Source organism: Cottoperca gobio, unplaced genomic scaffold, assembly GCF_900634415.1.
Source record: "Cottoperca gobio unplaced genomic scaffold, fCotGob3.1 fCotGob3_106arrow_ctg1, whole genome shotgun sequence".
NCBI lineage: Eukaryota > Metazoa > Chordata > Actinopteri > Perciformes > Bovichtidae > Cottoperca > Cottoperca gobio.
In genome coordinates this window covers 7,443-26,345 of record NW_021166785.1, presented here as the reverse complement: position 1 = coordinate 26,345, position 18,903 = coordinate 7,443, and the positions used below count along the sequence as shown (strand labels likewise).

Sequence of the window (18,903 nt, the reverse complement as noted above, 5' to 3'; positions counted from 1 at the left end):
GAGTTTGTAGTCTTTTTTGTAGTGTAAAAGTGCGTGGAACTCAAAAGTAAATGTTTTTTAAAATGAGAATGTGATTCCTTGAAGCAACAGTAACACATCTTACTCTCCTTTTTAATTTATATTTAGTGGTAAGTTGTAAAGAGTACAGAGTAAATGTGGTCCTAATGGGCATTTGTAAATAACTGTGCAATCCCACTTAATCAATGAAGAAAGTTTACTAAACTAATGAATGGAATTTTTAGGTGTAATTTAGTGACAATAGTTTTGTCACTATTTTCAAAGTACTGCTTTTAGGTATTTGAAATGTTTTTAATACGGTGTAATTTGGGGCTTGTTTAAAAGTCGACCTTTTTTGTTACTTAAAATTTCCCCCTACAAAACACAAGGCACTTTTCTCTTAAATTCAAGTGTTCTGAGTTTGATTTTATCTTCACACTTTATCAAGCAGAAAAATAACCCCATCCAACCCTGCAATTATTCAATAATTGTAAACCATTTACAATATGAATATGAAATTCCCCTGTTAACAATGGTAAAAAAAAACAATGTTCCTATATTAATTTTAATCGTAATATTTACAAGGTGTAAAGCATTAAAATAATAATACGGCTGATCTGTTCTGTAATGTTAACAAAATATTTGTGGTTTAATCAGGAGAAATGCTTTCACCACAGTTGTTAGGCCTCAAAAGAGTTTATTGATTCCGTTATTCACTGTCTTGTGCAGTTCCTTCCTCTTGGACATGCATCATTAATACAGGAACTAATGGCCTGGGTAATTGATTTCATTAATCCATCATCAACTAAACTTCCTTTTGTTTGTCTGTTCCTCTGCAGGCACTCAGCAGAGTGATACGAAGAGACAGCACCTCCTGGAGAGGCTGCTGGACGCCGTCAAACAGGTGAGTCACATGACGTCTGTCCGGGAGGCACATCTTTAGATTCACCAAAGTCACACAAAAACACAAACGAACTGAAAGAGCTTTGCAGAGATGATAGATCACGGCATTGATAAGGTAAAGCAGTACAAATATTCTTCATATAAGCGTACACTTAAACTGATATTTAAGTTTTAGTTCAAACCTTCTGCAGCAGTACATTACCCCACGTCATCGCTGATGCTCCCGCCTGTTTAACGCCATCTGCTGTAGAGAAGAACCTCTTACAACCTCACTTCAAGAAATCCAAACTCTCCCTTTAAAACTGTCTGGTGTTGGGAATAACGCCTTTCACAGGAAAATGATGGAACATTCGTTTGTGGTGTCAGGAAACCTTTTAGTTCCTGTATCTACCGTGTGCCAAAACACACGACAGGAAGTAAAACTGAGCAACTTTACAACTTGATGGTCTTGAGAAACAACACTGGCAGATCTGATGTGATGTCCTTTCACATACATAGAGGGGAAAAGAAAGATGCATGTAGAGTATCACTGCTGCACATCAGGGACGTTTGTTATCCTACAGAACATAAAAGCTTTCAAGGATCAGAGCCATACGTTTCCTTACAGAGGCTCCTCATGTGTCCATGCAGACTTTACTACAAACAGCTACTGGGCTAAAGATGGCTGCCGGGTCCCGTAAATCACTACTGTTCCTCCGCAAAACACTGTCTGTTCTGTGGCGGAAGAAATAAGTATTTCCCTTCATGTCTTTCCAGTGCCAAATCCGTTTTGGAGGAAGAAAGGAGATTGCCACAGACTCCGACAGCAGGTAAGAGAAGCTTCTGGAGGTAAAATCAGCAGGTTATTTCTTCACTACAATGAACTTAACTTTGGTTTGAGAGCTTTACAATGTTTTCCATCGTATCTCAGAATAAGAACGTTTTCATGGCGTAAAGGAAAAATGTTCTGAATAATTCTGCACAAGCTTGTTTCCTCCGAGCTGAATAATGTCGGACAGAAATATGTGATATCCTGTGCTGCTCAGATTACCACGGTTCCCCCGGGTCCTTGAAAGCCTCAAAAAGTTTGAATTTGAGGGGGAAAAAATCACTGCCTTGAAAGTTTTTGAAAAAATACATGGGTCATTGAAAGTGCTTAAATTTCTGAAGTTCTTTTTGATATTTTGTTCTGCGAGCGTCTGCAGAGCCTTCATCTGTGTCTCAAACTTTGCCGTCTTGGGTCCTTGAATTTCATGGAATTGGTCCTGGAAAGTCCTTGAATGACCATTTCTGCCTTGTTGATAAAAGGTTGCAGTTGTTGTATGATGCAAGTTAGATTCATATTCAGAAAACACGAGTGTGTACTGTTTATAACTCGTGGCATCTTTTCCTCTGACACTATAAATAATGGAGTTTAAAGTGCAGCCGTAGATTGAAGTGACAAAGCAGAACTGTTGCACACACACACACACACACACACACACACACACACACACACACACACACACACACACACACACACACACACACACACACACACACACACACGTCAGTAACTGGTCTCTGTCTCTGCAGGGTGATCTGTCTGTGTGCCCAGTTTGAAGCGGTGCTGCAGCATGGCCTGAGGAAGAGCCGAGGCCTGGCTCTCACCGCCGCCGCGCTGAAGCAGGCAGCGGGCTTCAGCACCAAGACTGAAGCAGGTACGACGAAATCAAAGCAGCAACGCAGAGCTGAATGCTAAACGTGAATAGTAGCCTCATGGACGGATTGTGGGACAATGGGCCCCTGGGCAGTGACATGTAAAGGGCCCCACTCCTCCTACATAAGAACAAGAGCCACACGTTCATGGATATGTTCTTTTTCTAGTGGTGTTGCATCTTTGTAGATGTTTTGTGTCTCTTCTGTCTTTTAGTTGTTTTGTGTCTTTGTGCTTATTTTGTGTCTTGTTTTGTACTTGTGTGTACATCCATGGATGCTCTGCAACAATACACTGCTGAAAGCTACTTCGGCACACTTCTTTTAGAACAAAATACATAAATCCAGACTTTAAAAGGAGTTTCCCCCAAAGCATTATGGGAGGAGCATTTGTCTGAGGGGGAAGCGACTCCCTCGATAGACTCTAGAATGTGTTGTGCAGGTTTAAAGGTTTTATTTACGTGTGTAAAGGTGACTGACGGAGGTTACTTGGTGTTTCCTTCAGGGTGGTGGTCGGCAGCCTGTCCAGCGTCTCCACGTGGAGCCCTCTGCAGCTGATGATGACAGAAAACATCAGCTCGGACGTCCTGATTCCTCTGAACCCTGCAGACTCTCAGACAGGTACTGAAGCTGCGCACACAGGAAGTCATCCCTGCATGTGGCCGTCAGCAGATTGAACCCGATTATTTATTCACATATAAACTGCAATACTGACGATGCATTAATACTGTATTCATACATTTCAAGTAAGGATCTTATTTATACTATTCAAGCATTTCAAACGTGTGAAAGTTCCCTTCATGCCACGTTTAAATCTCTCCTTGAAAAGTGATTTACATTAAGATGATTGAAGTAAAATGATTTAAAATGACATCTTTTAAAAGAAATCTTTTCTCCCTCATTGGAAATCCTGAATCTATGAATCTTTAAATAATGAATTAAATGTAACATTAACATTCTGAGGCGGGCTCTGTGAACACAGGTTTATAAATGTATATATAAATAGTACAATGTACACATTTCTACTTAAATCGTATTTCTATTTTCCTCTTAACTTCTCTATCTTTCTATATATTCATTCTAAAATAGAGAAACTGTTTTGTAACACATTTAAAGTATTTGTGGTTTATTCAGATTCCTTCCTGCACCTCTGTTCTCAGATCAGTATCACTGTTAGTGCTTTAAGTCTTCACTGCTGCACTACCTGCACTGCACAGCTTGTATTTCACATTACAAACATTTAGTTGTATAGAACTAAAGTCGTACCGACAGAACTATCCCTTTAAGAGTCTGTACTGTTTGTCTCACTGCTGCTTGTGGCTTCAGTGTTTGGATCAGACGTCCTTCAGATGAACACTCTGGACTTTCTCTGTTAGTCGAACCTTCACAGGGGGGGGTCTCTCTCTTTATTTTACATGCACGTCTGCAGGGGAACTTTACAGATGCTTCGAACCAGATGATGTGTAATGAGATGCTGTCAGCGAGCAGAAACAGAATAATGACGTGTCGCACATGTGAAGTCTCTTAATTTCTCTGCAGCTTCGAGGAACAACATAAAACTGATTTCTTAATTCGATATGAAGCAAACATCACACTTGTTGAATCACCGGCTCCTCACAAGGTTTCATCTGGAGACTGATCTCAGAGTGTATTCCCAAAACTGTGTTTGATGGTAATGAATCCGGTGGAAGTTAGGACGTGTCTGGAAACTTCCCCGCCAGCTGTCGTCTGCAGCTAATTAAATCGGACTCGCTGATTGGTGTTTTCAAACCGTGTTGTTTTTCTGTGCGGTCAGTAAAAGTGATCTAACTGCTGCGAGTGAAGTCCTGGAGACCGGTCGGGAGACTGTTCAGCTGTTTTGCATGAGAGCAAAGGATCCACCAGGTGGCGCTGTTGGTCCAGTGTCGGCACATGTTCTGTATAAACACACACGCCGCTGCCCTCGAAACATTTAGCTGGAGAGAGAAATGTGTAGAGTGTGACACAAAGTCAGATTGTGCCATTTCCATCAGCTATGTGCCCAATGATGTGCATAAAACACACTGTGTGTGTGTGTGTGTGTGTGTGTGTGTGTGTGTGTGTGTGTGTGTGTGTGTGTGTGTGTGTGTGTGTGTGTGTGTGTGTGTGTGTGTGTGTGTGTGTGTGTGTTTCATAAAGTTTTACTGCTCAGCTGTTCCATGGCCAGGTGTGTGTTGTTTCCTCGTTAGTTCATTTACAAGGAGCAGATAAAAGGTCTAGAGTTCATTTCAAAGTCTGGTATTTGCTTTTGGAATGTGTTGAGGTCAACTCTCAATATGAAGTCTAAAGAGCTGTCACTATCAGTGAAGCAGGACATCGTTAGGCTGAACCATCAAAACAAACCCAACAGAGAAATAACAAAACATTAGGTGTGGCCAAATCAGCTGTTTGGTACATTCTTAAAAAGAAAGAACGCACTGGTGAGCTCAGCAACACCAAAACATCTTGAAGACCACGGAAGACGACTGTGGTGGATGACAGAAGAATTCTTCTCCTGGTGAAGAAACAGCCCTTCACAACAGTTCAGATCGAGAACTCTCTCCAGGAGGTCCAGTGGGTGTATCTGTGTCAAAGTGAACAATGAAGAGAAGACTTCACCAGAGTAAATACAGAGGGTTCCCCACACCATGTCAACCATTGGTGAGCCTCAACAACAGCAAGACCAGATTAGAGTTTGCTAAAACACATCTAAAAAAGCCTGTAAAGTTCTGGAACAACATCCTGTGGACAGATGAGACAAAGATCAACTTGTACCAGAATGATGGGAAGAGAAGAGTATGAGAAGGAACTGCTCATGATCCAGAGCACACCACCTCATCAGTGAAGCGTGGTGGTGGTCGTGTTATGGCGTGGGCATGTATGGCTGCCAATGGAACTGGTTCTTGTATTTATTGATGATGTGACTGCTGACAGAAGCAGAAGGATGAACTCTGAAGTGTTCGGGCGATATTATCTGCTCATATTCAGCCAAATGCTTCAGAACTCATTGGACGGCGCTTCACAGTGCAGATGGACAATGACCCAACGCGTACTGCGAAAGCAACCAAAGAGTTTTTTAAGGCAAAGAAGTGGAATGTTCTGCAATGGCCAAGTCAGTCACCTGACCTGAATCCAAGTGAGCATTTCACTTGCTGAAGACAGAACTGAAGGGAAACTGCCCAAAGAACAAGCAGGAAGTGAAGACAGCTGCAGTGGAGGCCTGGCAGAGCATCACCAGGGACCGAACCAGCGTCTGCTGATGTCTCTGGGTTCCAGACTTCAGGCTGTCGTTGACTGCAAAGGATTCTCAACCAAATATTAAAAGTGACAATTTGATTTATGATTATGTTACTTTGTCCAATTACTTTTTAAAAAGGGGACACCACGTATACGATGTGTTGTAGTTCCTCCACCGTTCATCTGATCTGGATGTAAATACCCTCAAACTAAAGCTGGAAGTCTGCACTTAAAGCACATGTTGATGGTTTCATTTCAAGTCCATGGTGGTCGTGTACAGAGCCAACATGATGAACATTGTGTCAATGTCCAAATATTTATGGACCTAACTGCACCTGCCTCAAGAGGTCCACACAGTAACCCTGCTCTCTTACCTGCTTGTGTGGCAGCATGGCACGCGTTGGCCACGCCGGCATGACGGCAGATGAGGTGACGGAAAACATCGAGGCTGCTTTCCAAACAGTGGCGGCCAAACTACGCACGGTGAGTCGAGCTGCGCACAGAGTTGTCTTGTGATTTGTGATCCTAAAGGTTAAATCCTTGATCCATATGTGTTTCATAAAGTGTTATTGTGTTGGCTCTTTGCAACATATAACTTGTTCCATTTGATTTGTTGCTTTTGCTCGTTTACAGCCGTCTTTAACTTTTGTCCACCCCAAACTCTTAATGACTGTTTACAGAAAAGTCCGGTGATAAAGCTCATCCATATAAAGAGCCAGACGTCGGGGGCCCTGCCCATCTACACGTCAGACCTGAACCACCTCAGCGTGCTGGACGAGGCAGAGAAACAGGCTCAGGCTGCCAGGCAGGAGGTGAGAACACGTTCAGACTCGCCGGTCATCGTGTGCCTGAGCTTCATTTATACAAACGCTCAAATAACCAGTTTGTGATTTTCCAGGCTGCGGCCAAAAAGCAGGCGAAGAAGAACAAGGCGGCGGAGGAGAAGAAAAGCGCGGTGACGGGGGGAGAAATCCCACAGCTGGTTCCCATAGCAACACCTAGCAAAAAGCCCAAACTGGAGGTCAGTGCTGCTGCAAGATTTAAACAGTCATTTAAATATGTCAACTGGCCTCATTGCTTCTTTGTTTTTGTTTTGTAGAAGGCACCCAAACCTGCTGCAGCGAAGAAAGGAAGGAAAGGAAAGAAAGCACCAAACAAAATGACCAAGACATCTGGAAAGACTGAGTCCAAAGGGAAGAGAAGAGTTCCCAAAGTGAAGTGATTGTCAGAGCGTCTTCACACATGACGCTCTCAACATGGACGTTATATTACGGGACCAGGTTGTTCAGACTGGTCAATATATTCACTCTGTTCTGTCTTTCTTTGCTCGGATGATGCAGATTATAAAGTGGAACTGAAATGATCTTTGGCTGTGTTGTGTTCTCTAAATGATGAATAATAAAAGTGTTCATTATAATAGAGATGTTTTATCATAGCAGGAGAAGGTGGAGCTGATGTTGTCAACAATGGCTGTTTACTGATGTGCATCAATAATCCATGTTAGTGATGAACAGTGAAGGTGCAGCACTTATTCACTTTAATGCTGCTATTTCCCCGAGTTGGTCAATTTGACTTCAGTGTGACAAGAAAAACAATGTTTTGTAAAGCGTCTCGACGCTGCTGTTTATTAATGTTGCCCTCCAACATACGGAAACACTTTGTCCCAGAAGTGTTGCAGCACATTTCATATAACTGTTAATTATTGCTTCACCTGCCCTGTTATGATGCTATAAGTGACTAATGTGCGTCACTGTACGAGGACAGCAACTAAGGTTTACGACATAAAACATTACATGTGAGCAAAGGTTAAAATGCAATATGTGAATTTAATAAAACATTTCTTACACTCAACCAACATTTACCTTCGTCCTCCATGTTTGTGCCTAAAAAAACCGTCAACGTTTTCACCGAGTTTGGACTTCAGGACCCAGTTGAGAACTCATTTTTCTGATTGTTCCGACACCACTTGAATGCAGCACACTTACACCTGTGGTTGAAAAAGACCTTTTAAATGCTTATGATGGTTTATGACGGGGGTGTCAAACTCAAATACAGACTGGGCCAACATTTAAAACTGAATAAAGCCGTGGGCCAAGGTTGAACAAATTAACCTTTTAACAAGTTTTGCATTGAATATTGAACAAGCAAGTGACATGCAAGATCGAGTTTCAAATAATAATAATTAAAAAATATCAATGGCATATCAAATAAAATGTAAATAAAAATTGAATGCCTCTTTTCTATTTGCAGCCTTCTGAGGTAAATATCAAAATAAACTTTTTCCACAGGCTAATAATACATTTGAAAATAAAATAACAATAATGAATGAATCAAACATTCAAGCCTTGAAGTAGCAAGAGAAAGTGCATGAATAAAACGTTAAGTATTGCTCAGTTTGCTACACTGATTTGCTTTAACACTAAATATGGAACAAGCAACGCTTATATAACTTAATAGTGCAAAACGAAAAAACATCAATGGTATATTAAATAAAATGTAAATAAAAAATGGAATGCCTAACCCTTCTGAGGTAAATATCAACATAACTTTTTCCACAGGCTAATAATACATTTGTAAACAAAATAACAATGAATAAATCAACCATTCAGGCCTTTTTACTGCTCAGTTTGCGACACACTGATCTAATCTGATGTGCCCAAGCCAGATACCTGGCATCTTTTCTTGGATACTAGTTCATTAATGTCGGGGTTCAGGCTTTGAGCTGAGGCAACCTTCATTATCGAACGAAGGTGTTCATCAGTCAGACGTATCCTGTGACACGTTTTCTTCATCTTCATTGAGGAGAAAGGTTGCTCACATAGATAAGTGCTGCCGAACATGGAGAGCAATTGAGCAGCTTGGGTGCGGAGCTGAGGCATTGTGTCAGGGATGAGTTGTGGAAACTGTGCGGCGCCAACAGCATCATACTTTGACTTCAGCGTGTCATCTGAGAAGTAAATAAACTCCTGATTGTATTGTGTCACATTTAATGATTATCACATGCACTCGTCCACCTCAATCTAAATGTATTATTTACAACATGTATTTCTGCACAAATGTATAATGAGCACTATATTAGTTATGAATGAAGCACTGTAGGTTCTCTTCAAAGAGTTTCAGGTCCACCTCCATCTCGCCACAACAAGACGGCCCACCAAGGGGCATCACCACGCCAACATGGACCAATGAGGGACGACGACACCCTTCAGTAGAGAATACAGCAAAATGTTTCTGATGTTTTTGTACCAACAGACAGCTAACTGGCTCTTTATTGATTCGGACTGTGGACTTGGTGTGTGAAAGTGTCCTCGGCTGAGGGTATTTTTTGACATGCTGTCATCATCACTTTAAATAAATAAGTATCTTGATCAACTAGAAGTTTACTGGATTCAGTTGAAAGACTATCTCAGCGCCCTTTGGGCTCAAAACCCAACAATGCTAACTCCTCTTTCAGTCTGTCACGCGCCTCTCATCTGCATTATTCATTATTATTATTGATTGGCTGAGTAGCGTCACGTGGGATGGCTTAACTCGCATGTAATTGGTCTGTGAGTTTCATGGACATGCATATAATTCTGATCACAAGTATAAGAATATAACATCATACATAGTAATGCGTATGGTACTTTAATCAAGGTATAAAAGTACACAAATATACATACATAGTAAAGTGTACGTCACATGGATCAAGATATAAAAGTACAGCAACATACATGGTGATGTGTTCAGTACATAAATCAAAGTATAAAAGTGCAGTGTGCATCTAAGACTGAGCAAGTGACACTAAGATGATAAATTCATGTTTCCACAATAGCGTTAACCCCTTTCCACACAAAAAGGAGCACGAGACGTGAATGCCACTATTTCAGCCACTGATTCACACAATAAAGCTGCTGATGAAACGCAGGAGGAGTTGCCAACAGGGAGGGACTTGAAAGTGAAAGTAACAAGTCGGACTGACAGACGCCATTTTCTCGTCGACAGAGCCGCAGCAGCAGAACAGGGTGAGTGTTAACAGCAGCTCTGCTGGGGTTTTACACATTCATTCTTTAGTGTGTCCTGCTGTGTGTCTCTAACAAGCAGAGTCCTGGAGTCCAATGTGATGAAATGTTTGTGAGCATCATCGCTACATGTCACACAGCAGCACAGTCCAGATGGAGAGCAGCCTCACAACCCGTCACCCTCCGGATCAATGCTTGTTCTTTCTCCAACCAGTCAACACTAAACTTCTTCTTCTTGCTTTTTACCTTCTAAAAGTTCAAATTAACTTTGTGTCCGTTTCGGGGCGGAACTCCCGGAAGTAGTTTCAAAATAAAAGCCGATATGATGAGACAGTTCTGAGTGAGTTGAGCTTTATTTAATATTTATAGTACCTAACATTTCTTCACATTATCTATGTAAATACGTGTTTCAGTTATTACACAAGATAATACATTTATTAGTTAATTATATCACAATATAAACAACACAAGCACAAACTACTTTATCATTTAGTAGAAATACATTTATTTTCAGTTATTTCTCCGTTTACTTTGATCACGGATACAATTCAATCCAGAGAGTCGGAGAGTCTGTCTGTCAGCAAGGAACACTTTTTACATTTACACTTTTATTTCTGCTCATTTCCGTTCAGTCACGTGAGGCTGATGATTCCTGAGCTTCTGCTTTGATAGGAGTTATATATTCTCTACTTTACCTGAAGCATTTAGCCTCATCAATCATCTCCAGCGTTCAAAAGACACCACCATCATCATCTGGTTATTAAATAATGGATCCACAATCAGAATATCAATAAGTACTTTTACTGAAGTACTGCACTTGAGTAAATGTCCTTTATACTTGTACTGCACTACATCTCAGAGGGAAACATTGTTCTGCTCTCAGTTCTTCCTGTCAGTTAAACATGTATCTCCAGATGATGTTTGTGATGAACTGAAGGATGAAGTTTCCTTTAGGAGAAGATTCTTCTGCTTCAGATAAATAATACTTTATACTGTGTGTGTGTGTGTGTGTGTGTGTGTGTGTGTGTGTGTGTGTGTGTGTGTGTACAGTAACTCTCAGACTGGAGAAGATGAATGATTTAACAGATGAGGAGGAGGACAGCTCAGTGTCTGCAGTCCCCAGCTGTCTGTCTCTGAAGAGTGACAGGTCTATGCCCAACCTCCACTCTTCAGTAATGAACCTGGACCCTCAGACACAAAGTAAGAGTCTGTTTCTTCTGTAAACTGACCTGAAGAGGATTCAGTTTTTATGTTCTCTTATAATCTACTGTTGTATGATAACATAAGCCCAGTAGAGTACAGTAAAGAAACTGGGACTAAACCAGACATGGGCAAACTACGGCCCGCGGGCCATATACGGCCCGTTAGACTTTTTAATCCGAACTTGTCCAAATTATAGTAAAAACCCATGGATGTGTAAAAACCTCATTCATTTCCCTTTTTCACCCTTTCCCCTGCAATACCCTCGTTTCCCCAGTAGATGGCACACTAGTAGACACATTGATCTTTGTTGGAGTGTAACTTTCCTGCTGCCATTTCCGCCCTTCGGTAAAAATGAGCGACACGGACTGGCTTTGTGACTTTGCGTTTGCTGTGGACATATTGTCACACATGAATGAACGTTAAGCTGCAGGGGAAAGATCAGTTTGTGCACGACATGTACACAAATGTGAGAGCCTTCAAATCCAAGCTGATTTTATTCTCCAGGCAAATGGCAAACAAATCATTCACTCATTTCCCCACACTGGCCATGCAGAAAGAGGCCACGCGAAACGTGAAGAAATACTGCACATCACTGGACGACATGCACAGAGAATTCTGCCGTCGGTTCTCTGATTTTGAAAAAATTGACAAGTCACTTCAGCTGGTGTCCTGTCCCCTGTCCCAAGACCCCGAAACAGCACCGCATGAGCTGCAATTGGAGCTGATCGATCTTCAGTCTGACTCCGTCTCACAGGAGAAGTTCAAGTCTCTTAAACTGAATGACTTTTACGCTTCACTTAACGAAGCCACGTTTCCAAACCTCCGGAGGACGGCACAGAAGATGCTGGCATTGTTTGGCTCGACCTACGTGTGTGAGCAGACTTTCAGCGTCATGAACGTCAACAAAGCCCGTCACAGATCCCGGTTAACTGACCAACACCTCAGATCTATCCTGAGAATTGCCACAACAAAACTAACTCCAGACTTTGATGCACTGGCAAAAAAGGGAGACCAACAACACTGTTCCCACTGAAATGTGAGTTTCTCAGGACCTGCTTTCTGAAAGGTCCTGAGTGTATGAGCCTCAAATGATTACATTTGGATAGATTCAAAAGGAAAGAATAGCTCGTCTCTTACTATCTGCCTCAAAATATCTCTGTATTCCATCTTAACTTGCTATCTGACCCACTTCCACTTGTCATTAGTTCTGTTGTTGTTCTATTTAGCAAACCTTTCACATGGATTCATGCAGCAGCCGACTGATACCATCAAAAAGTTCATGGCTGAGCAGCACTCTGACAATGGTTATGATAAGCTACTGGCTGCAGGACAGAAAAATTGTGTTATGAAAAATTGTGTTATGAAAAATTGTGTTAAATTGTTATTAAAAAAATGCATATGGAAAGTTTGGAGGAGCGTCTTTTAATTAAGAGCAATGTGCGCATTTACGCACAGCAGCGGTACAGTAGCTCAATTAACACGCCGCACATCGCTCTCAATTTAAAGTCCCCTTTCTAGTTTCTGCTGCAGGCAGGATATTTAATACAGTCTATCTCTCAGGACAATCCGTCCATTATTTTGCGGGGTTTAAAACAATTAGAAATTATTGAGCTTGAGTATTTCGTTGGGTAACAATATGTTTTGAATGTTGAAAGTGATTCCATTGATCTTTTTCCAGTAAATGTTGATTTCTTTAACTTTGCACCTTCAATTGAAATGTATAAAAAACAGACGCAATCTCCAGGTTTGATAAATTACTTTGAGTGTCCAAATGCTCCTGGCCCGGCCCCTCTGTCAAATTTTAGAACCCATTGTGGCCCGCAAGTCAAAAAGTTTGCCCACCCCTGGACTAAACTGTTATCATGTTGGAGACATAGGTTGTACCAATCAGTGAACATCAGCCAGCACTATTGTGATGTGTTATAAAGAACGTGTTCATCTCCACAGAAAGAAGAGCAAAACTCCTGTTTCTGTGGAGGAGCAGCGGTCCAGCTGTGCTTTGTGTCAGGACGTCCTGAAGGATCCAGTCTCTACCAGCTGTGCACACAGTAAGACTGTACATCTGTCTGCTGCTGTCTTCATGTCTGAAAACAGGATTCTTCCTGCTTCATTTGTTTGTACAGCACATTATGATCTGTTATATATATTTATTAATCTCACATGTGTCTTCTCTTTCAGCAGATAGAGGTCTGCAGGAGGTTTTAGATGAACATAGGATCAGTCTGAAGAGGAGATGTGAACGTGTGACTGAAGGAAGTGATGAAACAGTGAGTAAAACCCTCCTCAACAGGATCTACACTGAGCTCTACATCACAGAGGGACTGAGTGAAGAGGTTAATACTCAACATGAGGTGAAGCAGCTTGAGACAGCTTCCAAGAAAAAGATCCTCCGTGACGCTCCAATCAAGTGCCACGACATCTTTAAAGCCTCACCTGACCAACAGGTACACATCAGAGTCGCTCTGACGGTCGGCGTCGCTGGCGTTGGAAAAACCTTCTCAGTGCAGAAGTTCACTCTGGACTGGGCAGAGGGTTTGGAAAACCAAGATGTCAGTCTGCTGATTCCGCTTTCCTTCAGGGAGCTGAACTTGATCAAAGCTGAGCAGTACAGTCTTCTCAGGCTGCTCCATGTTTTCCATCCAACCTTACAGAAGGTCACAGCAGAGACGCTCGCTGTCTGTAGCGTTTTGTTCATCTTTGACGGCCTGGATGAAAGCAGACCTTCACTGGATTTCCACAACAATGAGGTTGTGTCTGATGTCACACAGCAGTCATCAGTCAACGTGCTGTTGACAAACCTCATCAGCGGGAATCTGCTTCCCTCGGCTCTCGTCTGGATAACTTCCCGACCTGCAGCAACCAATCAGATCCCTCCTGCACGTGTGGACAGGGTAACAGAAGTACGAGGCTTCACTGACGTCCAGAAGGAGGAGTACTTCAGGAGGAGATTCAGTGATGAAGAACGGTCCGGCAGAATCATCTCTCACATCAAGACATCCAGGAGCCTCCACATCATGTGTCTGATGCCCCGTCTTCTGCTGGATCACTGCTACAGTTCTGGACCACATGTTGACTACAGACCAGAGAGGAGAGCTGCCCCAGACCCTCACTGACATGTACTCACACTTCCTGCTGGTTCAGACCAAGAGGAAGAAGCAGAAGTATGATGAGGGACATGAGACGAGTCCACAGGAGCTGACGAAGGCTGACGGGAAACTTCTTCTGAAGCTGGGGAGGCTGGCGTTTGAACATCTGGAGAAAGGAAACATCATGTTCTACCAAGAAGACCTGGAGCAGTGTGGTCTTGATGCCACGGAGGCCTTGGTGTACTCAGGAGTTTGTACAGAGATCTTCAAAAGAGAGAGTGTGATCTTCCAGAAAACAGTCTACTGCTTTGTTCATCTGAGCATTCAGGAGTTTCTGGCTGCAGTCTACCTGTTCCACTGTTACAGCAAGAGGAACACAGAGGTACTGAAGGACTTCCTGGGGAACGCTGGGAGAATGACTCATCCCTGGATGTCTTCCTGTCTGAAGCCATGAAGAAATCCCTCAGAAGTAAGAATGGCCACCTGGACCTGTTTGTCCGCTTTCTCCACGGCCTCTCTCTGGAGTCCAACCAGAGACTCTTAGGAGGCCTGCTGGGTCAGACACACAACAGTCTACAAATGATCCGGAGAGCCATCAACAACCTGAAGGAGATGAGGAGTAAAGATACCTCTGCTGACAGAATCATCAACACCCTGAAGGAGATGAGGAGTGAAGATACCTCTGCTGACAGAAGCATCAACATCTTCCACTGTCTGACAGAGATGAAGGACCACTCAGTACATCAGGAGATCCAAGAGTTCCTGCAGTCAGAGAACAGATCAGAGAAGGAACTCTCTGAGATCCAGTGCTCAGCTCTGGCTCACATGCTGCAGATGTCAGAGGAGGTTCTGGATGAGTTGGACCTGACGAAGTACAACACGTCAGAGGAGGGACGACGGAGACTGATTCCAGCTGTGAGGAACTGCAGAAAGGCTGTGTAAGTCCAGATGTGATTAACTTTATAAATCAGAGTAGATTAGAAGTTTAGTTCTTCAAATATACACGAGAAAATTCATTTTATTGAATAAATATATCCACTTTTTACTTCATGATTTAGTTTCAGATGTTCTTGAGCTGTTTCAAACGCTGTGAGAGCAAAACAAGTGTTTTCAGCTTCTATCTGTGAAGTTCATGAACACATTTCTATTTATTTGTAATAATTGTTACACTTGACAGTTTCTTCCTCTCATTACATTCCTTTGGGGGATGGAGGCGACATGCAGACCTTGTCAAACTAAAGACTTTAGAGGTGCTCGAGGTTTCATCACATTTTACAGTTCTGAGTGAATGCAGAGAAGTTGTTGTTACATTCTAGCAGTTTCTTCATCATTACATCAGACACACAGGTAATACCTGAGTCTTTATATTAACATTTATTTCTGTACATCTCTGATACTTTCAATGATTTGTTTCCTTTCTGTTGCGTTTGTCAACAGTCAGTGACAGCAGAAGGTAGCTAGCAGAGACAGACCTAGGATCAGATCACACTGACACACTGTGGACATTATGGAAGCCTCAATGTAACTGCAGCACTACTCTCTCCCTTCATCTGCAACATTAAACACATATTACAAGTCTGCAGGTGATAAGTGATGAGAGTTATTGTTTCATGTCAAACACAGTGAGATCAGATGAACCACTGATGTCACAGCGGCTTGTCCTGCCTCGTGTTCTGAAGATGCCAGAGCAGAGACAGGGGAGTTCAGACGCAGTTACAACACACAAAGAATTCCTTACGCCGTTTATAATCCAACAACACTAAAGAACATCTAAATATAACTGGGAAACTGCAGATGTGTGTAAGAATCACTTTAGATTACCTGCTCATGAATCCATCGTGCTCTTTGCTGCCGTCCTCGCCCCGGATTCCATTTGTAACTTCTCCCCCTTTCATGTAGGCCTCAATCTTTCTAATAGAGGTTCAGTATCCTGTGGGCATCTCCCGAGTATCCTGGGGGGGGGGACAATGCATATATTAAACTCAATAAAGATATTAAAATGTCTAACAGCAAATGTTTTGTCATCAAATGCATGAAATAAATGAATGTTTCCTCTTTCATAATAACACATTTTGTAATATATGTGTCCTGACAGACTTTATGGATGTTACATCTCAGAGACTGATTGTGAAGTCGTGGCCTCAGCTCTGAAGTCCAACCCCTCCCACCTGAGAGAGCTGAGCTATAACACCACTGAAGGATTCAGAGTGAAGCTGCTGTGTGCTGGACTGCAGAGTCCAAACTGTAGACTGGAGACGCTGAGGTCAGTTCACTGACTGTAGCTCGTGTAGTAAATATAATTGGCACAATTTGCAGAAGGTGAAGACGTTGTAATTATTATTATTGTCTTCTTTATTTTTCTAATGTCTGAATATTGTGGAGAATGACGTAAAGTAGAGAAAGTAAATGTTTGACGGGACAGTTGTTGAGCTTCCACAGACTCACATTGTGCTCCATGAGTCAGTGAAGAAGATGTCAGTACTGAGGTGTGTGAGAGATATGAAGGAGGTTGTTAAACATCTGATGACAGAGAGAAACAGGCTGCAGAGACTTTGAGCTTTGATTACCAACACATTTGTATCATTGCTGACAGTGACCTCTAAACTTCTTCAGCTCTGAACACATTATTAAACCTTAATAATAATAATAATAATAATAATAATAATAATAATAATAAGCTTTATTTGTAGAGCACCTTTCATACAAGAACTACAGCCCAAAGTGCTTCACAGCAGAAACATCAAACTTAGTAGAAGATGAGACAGAGCATTTACAGCACAATAATCACAGTGTTGATGTAAATGAGTGTGAAGTCAATTAAAATAATATAAATAACAGAATTAAAATAGTATAAATAACACTGGAGATCATGCCTAGTATCTGTATCTGTGCCGTACTTAACGACCTCCTGAAACCACGTTCATCACCATTCTTGTAGATGTTTGAAAGGATCAGAGCCACATGTTGAAAGCATGAGATCCACAATGGGCCCCTGTGGCCCTTCAGCTGGTTTACTCCCTTTGCTACACATTCTTCAGAGTCTTCCCGTTTCATAAACAAACCCCACTTTGTTAAGTTTTATGAAATCTATCGGTTAAAGACAGTTTTTCTCCAACAATATTCTTTAATCTTTCACTTTTCCACTAATTGTGTAAAGAACATGAAACACATTTATCAGAGGAGCTTCCTCTTGTTCCCGTGGTAACACCGTCTGTCTGATCTCAGGCTTTTCAAAAATACACACCTTTACACATTCAATGTTCCACCTTGAACTAACTCAAGCAGCAACATTGTTTTCTAAAGTTACATCATGTTTTCTTTATTCAGATTGGGGGGCTACAGGCTGTCAGAGATCAGCTGGGCTTCTCTGTTCTCAGCTCTGAAGTCCAACCCCCCCCATCTGAGAGAGCTGGACCTGTGGGACATCAAGCTGCAGGATTCATCAGTGAAGCTGCTGTGTGACCTTCTGGAGAGTCCAGACTGCAGACTGGAGACTCTCAGGTCAGTTCACTGACTCTCTGGTACTACTGTAGATCCAACATGTTTAATAATTATTGAACATAATTTATGTTCATAAATAATTTACATCATAAAGTCGTAACTTTCCTTTTGTTCATATTTTGACTTTTCTTGCACTAAATTGAGTGTGCAGTCACAGAAGACGAGTGTTTGTTAAAGCAGCTGTAGCAAATGTCCACTGTTAGTTATTAAAGTACATTTATGTTCACGTGTGGTAAACGCTCACATCTGTATACAGAAGGTCATCTGAACTAATATTAGTGTACACTGATGAAGTTTACTTTCTCAAGCACAAAGAATTCTTTGTTTCCTTCATTTCAATGTGTTTCCACAGATAATAAAGTAGAAGCTGATGTTATGATGAGCACAATAACAGAATGACAGCGTCACTCCAATTCATGGATTAGGACGTAGTAATGTTGAGCCACACATTTAAACCTGAACACATCTGATTGGATTATAAATGGATTTGTATCCACATCATGTTTTCTTTATTCAGATTGAGGTACTGCAGTCTGTCAGAGATCAGCTGGGCTTCTCTGGCCTCAGCTCTGAAGTCCAACCCCCCCCTCCTGAGAGAGCTGGACCTGAGGAACACCAACCTGCAGGATTCATCAGTGAAGCTGCTGCGTGACCTTCTGGAGAGTCCAGACTGCAGACTGGAGACTCTCAGGTCAGTCAGGGTCCGACTCAGTCTCTGCTGGTTCAGCAGTATTGTACTAACAGGGGGGTTAATGTGTTACTCACGTTGGGGAATCCCCCAGTTCTACCTTCCACTTGTAGCCTAGCTTAGCAGAACTAATCAGTGATTTCACTCATTGCCTGCAGGTTCTCCTGTTCTTTCATCTCGTGTTTCTTTTCTTTCATTCTTCCACTAACAATAAAACACAAGCTGACAATGCAAAGCCAAGCAACATGTTACAAGTTGTAACTTTGGAACTTGTGATTTCACAGAAGAGTGAGACAGGTAGTGTGTTTGGTTTTTGGATCCAGACTAAAGACGAGTTACTTCCTGTAATGCAGGCTCAGAGCTGTCTGCAGTCAGTTGTAGTGTTTGCACAGAAGATATGATGCCATGTAAAGCGTTCCATCAGTCGGCTCGTGTCAGGACTCTGAAGCGGGCTGACTCTAACAACAAACTGTTATTTAAACCTGAGACATAACTTTTGGGATTGTGTTCCTACAGGATCGATGGCGAGTTGATCACAGCTGAGTAACACACAACATGTGAGTATTGCAGCATATCCTCCATTCATCCAGATATTACATGAACATCTGATCTTAAC

At 42.0% G+C, this 18,903-nt stretch overlaps 2 protein-coding genes across 2 annotated transcripts; both read left to right on the top strand.

Moving 5' to 3' along the window:
• The first annotated feature begins 966 nt into the window (after positions 1–966).
• LOC115004498 (uncharacterized) lies at positions 967–7,225 on the top strand. The gene is made up of 6 exons (XM_029426141.1): positions 967–1,015; positions 3,080–3,195; positions 6,198–6,291; positions 6,489–6,620; positions 6,707–6,829; positions 6,908–7,225. Exons 1-6 carry the CDS (start codon positions 992–994, stop codon positions 7,028–7,030), a joined length of 612 nt encoding a protein of 203 aa, XP_029282001.1. The 5' UTR covers positions 967–991; the 3' UTR covers positions 7,031–7,225.
• A 4,301-nt stretch (positions 7,226–11,526) lies between these two features.
• LOC115004497 (protein NLRC3-like) lies at positions 11,527–15,040 on the top strand. Its single transcript, XM_029426140.1, is given in 5 exon segments — positions 11,527–12,048; positions 12,960–13,060; positions 13,191–14,038; positions 14,040–14,510; positions 14,513–15,040. Coding segments are annotated over 5 exon segments (1,995 nt in total). The 5' UTR covers positions 11,527–12,001.
• The last annotated feature ends 3,863 nt before the right edge of the window (positions 15,041–18,903 follow it).